Below are 7046 nucleotides of genomic sequence, written 5' to 3'. Positions count from 1 at the left end.
TCTGAGGGCGGCTTTTCTGAGTGCGGGAGAAAAGTAGCTAAGTCGTTACGTAATTGGCTGAGAATTAGGGAAACTTGTGTTTCTGCTTGTTAACAGGGAGTTGTACTAATCGGCGGTGTTACGTAGTCATATGAAATAGAGAGGAAAAGCGGATTTTCTGGTTTGAAAGCGTCGGTGCTGGAGTGGTTTCACGGAGGCTTATGGAGCGTTGTTTGGGTCCTGAGGACTTTCCAGAGACCTACTTATGTTTAATGAGGGCAGGATCTGCTGTGCTGGCTGTTAGTGTGTCTAGTGCCTCAAATTCCCCACTTACCGTGAGGAGGAAGGAGCTGGAATATATCTTTGGTTTCTGCTTTTACGGTGTTTTTGCTTTGTGTCCTCGAGTGGTGCCTGCTGTGGTGACAAGCTGCAGTGTCACGCTCCGAGGGCTGGGTTCACAAGAGAAATCACTTTAGGGGTAGTTGAGTAGCTCTCTCTAACAGGAAAACTAAAAAAAAACCCAAGGAACACTAACGTTTGGTCAAAGATCTTAAAAGGAATCTTAACACAGTATTATAAACATTATGACCCTAGAAAATTCTCTGCTGTTGAATCATTTCAGGAGTCAGTGACACATGTCTTCAGTAGTTTGCTGATATTTAGGAATGTGTTTGCAGAAAGCATACTTGAGACTGTGCTCTGGTGGCACTGAAAGCTTCCAGAATAGTTTGAGCAGTGCCCTCCTCCCTTTGGTGAAGGCTGTCTTGGTGGCATCAAGTGAAAATTGGTCACTCAAGTGTCCCCTCCTTGCTGTGTGGCTTTGTGAAGGAGTAGGGAGCACCGGGAGACCTCTAGGGCTGCATCATGCTGTAGGTTATTTGCTTTGCAGATGTGCGTTCATCCCTCACTATTAAGTTTTTCATGTGGACAGAGTCATAACCTACGATGAAACTGAATTTTTAAGGATGTTCTTGGAATTTTTACAAGTATTGTTTCTTTTGGTATAAATTCTAGCACTGCAGTCCTTCCTGTGTTCTTACGGGGCGTGTGGATACTGGCCACTTTGAGGAATTTAATTTCTGTCAGTAATGACTGATGACTTCAATATTATTTCAGTTTTGTTTAATTAGATAATTGTCTTACGAAATTAGTGACTGGAGAGAGTTCCCAAGTGATACATCTCTGATGGCAGAATTAGATCTGCAGCATACATACCTTTTTTTTTCAACTCCCTAGGAACTTGTTTTAGAGTAGCTTTTGGCTGACTTCAGTGTAATCTTACAAGAAGAATCTGTCAGTGGGAGAAGTTATGGATCATTGAGTTAGTCTGGTATTCAAGGTCACTTTCCAGCTCTTCCACATACATTGTGTGTCACTGTGAGCAGGCAGTTGTCTGGGAGATAAAAATATGGCACTAATAGTGGGTGTATTGGTGGGATTCACTGTTTACGTATCAGTGTTTATAGGGTACTTATAAAACCCTAAGATGGATAGAAAATTAATAGCTTATTATTTTTTAAGTCTGACATGTAACAAGACAGACAGTAAAGTGAATGCCTTTTTAGAAGTCCCGATATTGAGATTACCAATTTATAAAAAAGCAATAGATGAGTCCTGTGGTACACGAATGTTTCTGACAGCACTGGAGAGGAGCAGTAGGTTTGTTTGGTTTTTGTCAGAACCACATATTTGTATGTTTGGGAGCTGGAGATTATATTTCCACTAGCCTACAGCTGGAGGCACATGATCGATTCAAATCAACAGTAAGTTCTTTTCAATCTTGAGCTTATAGAATTAACCACATTAAATCTATTATGAAGAAACAATTCACTGTGTGAGGTAGGATGTGACTGCAGCTTTTGTAACAACCCCTCGAGTGTGGCGGTAATGCTACAGTTTTTTTCAGCGTTGCTGCGTCTACATTTGTCCTTCGGCGTTAGAAGCAATGCTGAATTTCACACGAGTGAAAACGATCTGGAAGACCCTTAGCCATCCATTTCTTTTATACTTAGGATTTTAATGGGCTAGTCCTGCAGAGTGTAGTTATTCTCTTCTTTTGAGCAAATGGCATCCGTCAGTAGTGAAGATGGATTTCAAGATTCAGCAGCCCTCTCCCTAAACGATTTAGAAAGCCTGCACAACTTCCGCAGCCGATCTGCAAGTTTCAGCAGCACAGGGTCCAGTGGCCGCTTGCAGCTCCGTCAACGAGTAGCCCAGCTGATGGCTTGTGTAGAGGACATCAGTTCCGATGATGAAATCCATGAAGAAGTGTCTCGCACTCTAGATGAAGCTTTCCTTATCTGGGGGAAAAAGCTGAAGGACAAGTGGCAAGAATTCAGGTTTTGTTCCCTGTAGTTGATTGGTTTTGTGTTTGGTTTTTTTTTCTTAATGCTAGCTAATATATAGATTTCTGATTGATGAAAAGTGACAGAAAAATCTTTGTTTCTTGTAGATAGAAATTTTGCTGGGTTACCTGTTCATATTTCAGTTTTATAATTTGTTTTGTGATTTTTGTTTGCTTGTAGACTACACTTAGTTACCTGGAACGTCGGCACAGCTTCTCCACCTCCTGATGTCACTAGTTTACTTCAGCTCGATTCACTGGGCCCAACTATGGATATGTATGTTATAGGGTAAGCATATGTTAAAGAATTCGCTGTGTAAATTTATTGCAAAACTGCTAAGTCTCAACAGCTTACTGTCTGTTTTGGGAGGACTATGCTATGTGAATCACTGCCTAGGAGGTGGTTTAACGTTATTGCTAACAGAAGGTGAAGACTACAGTCGGTGACTTAGAGCAGAGATGATTTATAGTAGGAGAATATTCTCTCCTTTCTACTGTTTTGTGACAAAATATAGAATATATTTTTTCTAGACACACAAGAAGTTCTCAGCTACTGTTTTCTCTGTTTGCACGTAGAGGCATATTAATTTTGACATGAAAGTTATCCAAAATTCAGCATGTTTTAAAGAAATTAGTACAAGCTTATTAGGCACAATCTGCCATCCTGTTTTCCAAACTTTCTTTACATTTTGAAGACCTGACATGTTATTTGTCATAACATATCTTGAGTCTAGCATTGTCTTAAACTCTGTCTTCAGGTGTATATAAGCTCCTTTAACTTTGCTTTTCTCAGTGGTAGATGTGTTAGAGCTGTGGATGGGTTAAAGTGCTTGTAAATGAGAAACTGAACAGCAAGAAATTTCTGGCTTATGGTGAGAGAGGTCTGTTAGGATATTGTGGTCTGTGTCCCGAAATGGTTATATGAATTCAATGGTGAGAGAGGTCTGTTAGGATATTGTGATCTGTGTTCCGAAATGGTTATATGAATTCTGTCAAAACCAGGTGATACAGTGTGAGTAATCTTGATGTATTCAGCTTACAGGAGGTGAACTCAAGAATCACAAATTTTCTGTCTGATATGGCATTTGATGATCCGTGGAGCATTTTTTTCATGACTGTGTTGTCTCCATTGGGATATATCAAGGTAATTGTTTACATCTCTTAAAGTGTGAAGTAAAATGTTTTCCCCAGCTCCATTCAGATTTTTTTGCCCTCAAACTCTGCATAAAAGATAACTTGATGGTGGTTTTTGCAGGTGTCAGTCATTTCCATAGGTACACTTATGTTAGAAGTGATTCTTCATCACACTTGTGTTTTCTCTTTTTGTTGATAAAGGCATTTTTAATTTTTTTCTATTAATAATTACGTCCTTAATTTTAGCAGTGAAAATTGAACGTAGCGTTTTTCATTTCTCATTTGGAATAGTTGGACAGTTTTCATGCTTTTTCGGCTCAGATGACAAACAGCAGGAAGTTGTTCAGATACACTGGTGATGTGTAAGTGCTGCAGAACCATGTGATGAATAGAAAAATATTCCTGTCGTAAGAAGAGCACATTCTGAGGAAGCAGAGTAATGAAGATTGTTTAAAATGAAATGTGATCTAAACTTACACTCAACAGCATATTTCTTGTGGCTACAATATCTTTATCTCCCTCTTGTTTGTAGAAATTTTTTTTTGCTCTGTGCAATATTGGGGAACCGTATTGTGATGCTTCTAATGTATTCTGCTTAGGTACCTGCTTTCTCTATAAGTATCCCAAGCAATGGCAGTGAATTTTGTTAATATTGGTGAGGTTTCTTTCCTTTTTTTTTTTTTTACAGCTTATTTGCAGGTGAAAATAAATTGCATGTATGTAAATCAGGGTTTTAGTGGATATATATTTTTTTCTGAGGACTTTATATTTGATGGAAGACCTAGAACACTGTATGGTAGTTTAAATTAGAAGATTTTTTGTAGTATCTGGGGCATAAGATCAGCTAAAGTACTAGCCATTTTAATGATGCAAAAAATAAACTGGAGGATATCCTCAGTTTCTCTAATGAAGAGATATTAAAAGCCTTTTGAATGTTGTATTGGTTTCCTAAATCAAGCATTATTTCTGGGTGATTTTGCTGAGATGATTGTATTATCTGTATGCTAATCAGATTCAGTAGTGCCATTCTTTTAACTGTAATTAAACAAAACAAAGGACCCATTGGGAGTTATAAAAAGAAAAAAAAAAATCGTTCATTCTAATGTAAGTCATTGCTGATAAACATTCAAAATCTAGCTGTGGGCTGACATTCAGGCCCTGTGTACAGACAGTTCAAGAGAATTCCTGGTGGTATGCATGGTTGATTTTGAATTCTAATTTATAAATGCGGCACTGGGGACACACTAATGAATGGATGCTGCCACCTAATGGCTGTCAGCAGGAGCTGATTAGCTCTAATAATAAGAGGAGGCTGTCAGGCCAGGTCAAAATCAAAACAGGCAGTGAGGAGAGCTTGTGGTAGGACTTGTCTGGGAAGTAGGCTGAAGATAAGAGGAACAGTTACCCCTTCTTTGCTGACCTGTGACAAGGTTGGATGTGGAGGGGTAGTTGTCATCCGTGGGGCTTCTGTCCCTTCAATAGTGGTCCATTTTCAGGGTGTTAAGCTGGTCGGAGTCAGTCAATTCACTATAAACAGAATCATGTCCCCTCTATGAAAGGTCTTTGCTTTATTTGGTACTGTGTATTGGTGGGACTAGTGCTAGTTCCAGCAGAGGAGGGATGTTTTGATGTTCAAGACCTACAGAGAGAAGAGGTTTAATATGGATCTTGAGAGATGGCTGGGGACTTGCCCACAGAAGAATTAAATGTAGCAAATAATAAAGAGACTGAAAGATCTTGCCATCTCATGAACGTAATTGTGGAAAGCAGAATACTGGTTACACCCAAGTGTCTGATCAGGTACAGATATTTATGGATCATCTAGTCTGCCATAAGAATGTATTCTTCACAATACTGAAGCACGTCTGCATTTACTGTGGCACAGTACTGAAAACAGGTTTGGCAAATGAATTGCGTGACTTCTGCTATGGTGTTCTTCACCTAGAATCTCCTGTAAGGTAGACCCAAGGAATTCTGAATACCTCCCTGGAAATGACCATGCCCTCTTTTGGATCTCTTCCAGCTCTCCTCTGTTCGCATGCAGGGTTTACTGCTTCTGATCTTTGTGAAGCATGTCCACCTTCCTTTCATACGGGATATCCACACCCACTACACACGCACGGGCCTGTATGGATACTGGGTAAGGAAGTGGCTGAGACTCGATTGCCTTGGTTACTTATGGTGATGGTGGGGTGTGCCTCCACATGGTTTCATGGTGGGAGAGAGGATACACGGTTTACATAAGAATGAATAAACTGACAAGCAGTGAGACTCACTTGTTCAAACCTTAGATGTAAGTGTGCAGCACAGACCATAATTTTGCCAGTTTATTAACAGATATACAACAACTTCTGCAGGAATAAATTATATTCATTTCAATGTAGATAGCAAGGTTTTAAAATTTATAGGTGGTGTTAATAGTTACCCTTGCAGGTGTTGACTGTAGTTTCAGAGGATGTTGTTAATCTTCCATACCAGGGGAACAAAGGAGGAGTCACCATTCGCATGTCCCTCTATGGTCATACAGTTTGTTTCATGAACTGTCACTTGCCAGCTCACATGGAGAACACAGAGCAGCGACTAGATGACTTTGAGAAAATTCTGGAAATGCAGTTTGAAGGAGAGAATATTCCAAGTACCTTAGATCATGAGTGAGTTGCTCAGACCCTATTCTGTCTGTATCGTTTTTGTCTGTTATATGGTAAATTAATGCACTGAAGAATTTTTGGTTTTGGAATTTTCTTCCATCCTTTTTATTTTAAACGTCTTTTCAGCCTTGACCCTGAATCCTGGAAGGAAAATATAACCTGAAAGATGAAAGTCTGTTTTGCAAGACTGTTCTCATCCAGTCTTAAATTACATTAAATTTATTAGCATATGTACTGCACATGTTATGTGCTGGAGAGCTTTAGAAGCTAAAGGCCATTTATATCAAAAATCCTTTAGATCACTCTTAAATGTTTATCTTTCTCCCTTTTTTGAGAAGATTTGTGTTATGTTTTGGGCTGGTTTTATTCCTGCTATAATTTTAATATCTGGCTATGGGCTTCTCAGCCTTTAAAGCCTTGATTGATGACTTCTGTAGCTATATGAATTACACTTCCCTCAGGTGTCTCACAAAAAACCCCCAAACAAAACAAACCTGATTTGGGACACTAATTGAGCTGTTGTTCCTTAATTCTGCAGGAATTATTTGTATGGCCCATTGTTTTTGTGTGCTGGAGTCTAACGATGGTAATAGAACCACTTAAAGGGTTGTGAAAAAGTCTTAGTTTCGTAATTTTTTGTATATATATATAAATATATATATATGTATACACACACACCTATAAAACTCCCAGACAGATAAATTTGTATAAATATGTAATATCACTTTAATTGTTAATGAGTTCATTAAAATTAGGTAAAAATGTGTGATACATGAGTTTCAAAATTATTACTTTTCCTACCTTAGTATAGTGTTTGATATTTCAATGTAATCTCTTTGGTTTTCTTGATTATGTGCATAGGCATGCACCAAATCACCTACTGTCGTCTTCTAAGCAGAAATTACAAGTGTCATTAAAGTAAAAGTTTTGTTTCTATAGTA

The 7046-nt window shown here is 38.7% G+C and overlaps 1 protein-coding gene across 1 annotated transcript in view; it reads left to right on the top strand.

Annotated features, from left to right (window-relative positions):
• Positions 1-2511: 2511 nt before the first annotated feature.
• INPP5K (inositol polyphosphate-5-phosphatase K) overlaps positions 2512-7046 on the top strand; it is an 11128-nt gene continuing 6593 nt past the window's right edge. The window contains exons 1-4 of the mRNA XM_010080509.1: positions 2512-2612; positions 3359-3467; positions 5481-5597; positions 5936-6108. Coding sequence (XP_010078811.1) covers positions 2593-2612; positions 3359-3467; positions 5481-5597; positions 5936-6108 — 419 coding nt within the window. The 5' untranslated portion in view covers positions 2512-2592. The remainder of the gene's footprint in view (positions 2613-3358; positions 3468-5480; positions 5598-5935; positions 6109-7046) is intronic.

Source organism: Pterocles gutturalis, unplaced genomic scaffold, assembly GCF_000699245.1.
Source record: "Pterocles gutturalis isolate BGI_N339 unplaced genomic scaffold, ASM69924v1 scaffold20869, whole genome shotgun sequence".
Lineage (NCBI taxonomy): Eukaryota > Metazoa > Chordata > Aves > Pterocliformes > Pteroclidae > Pterocles > Pterocles gutturalis.
Note: the sequence above shows the minus strand (reverse complement) of the source record. Positions and strands in the feature narration are given on the sequence as shown.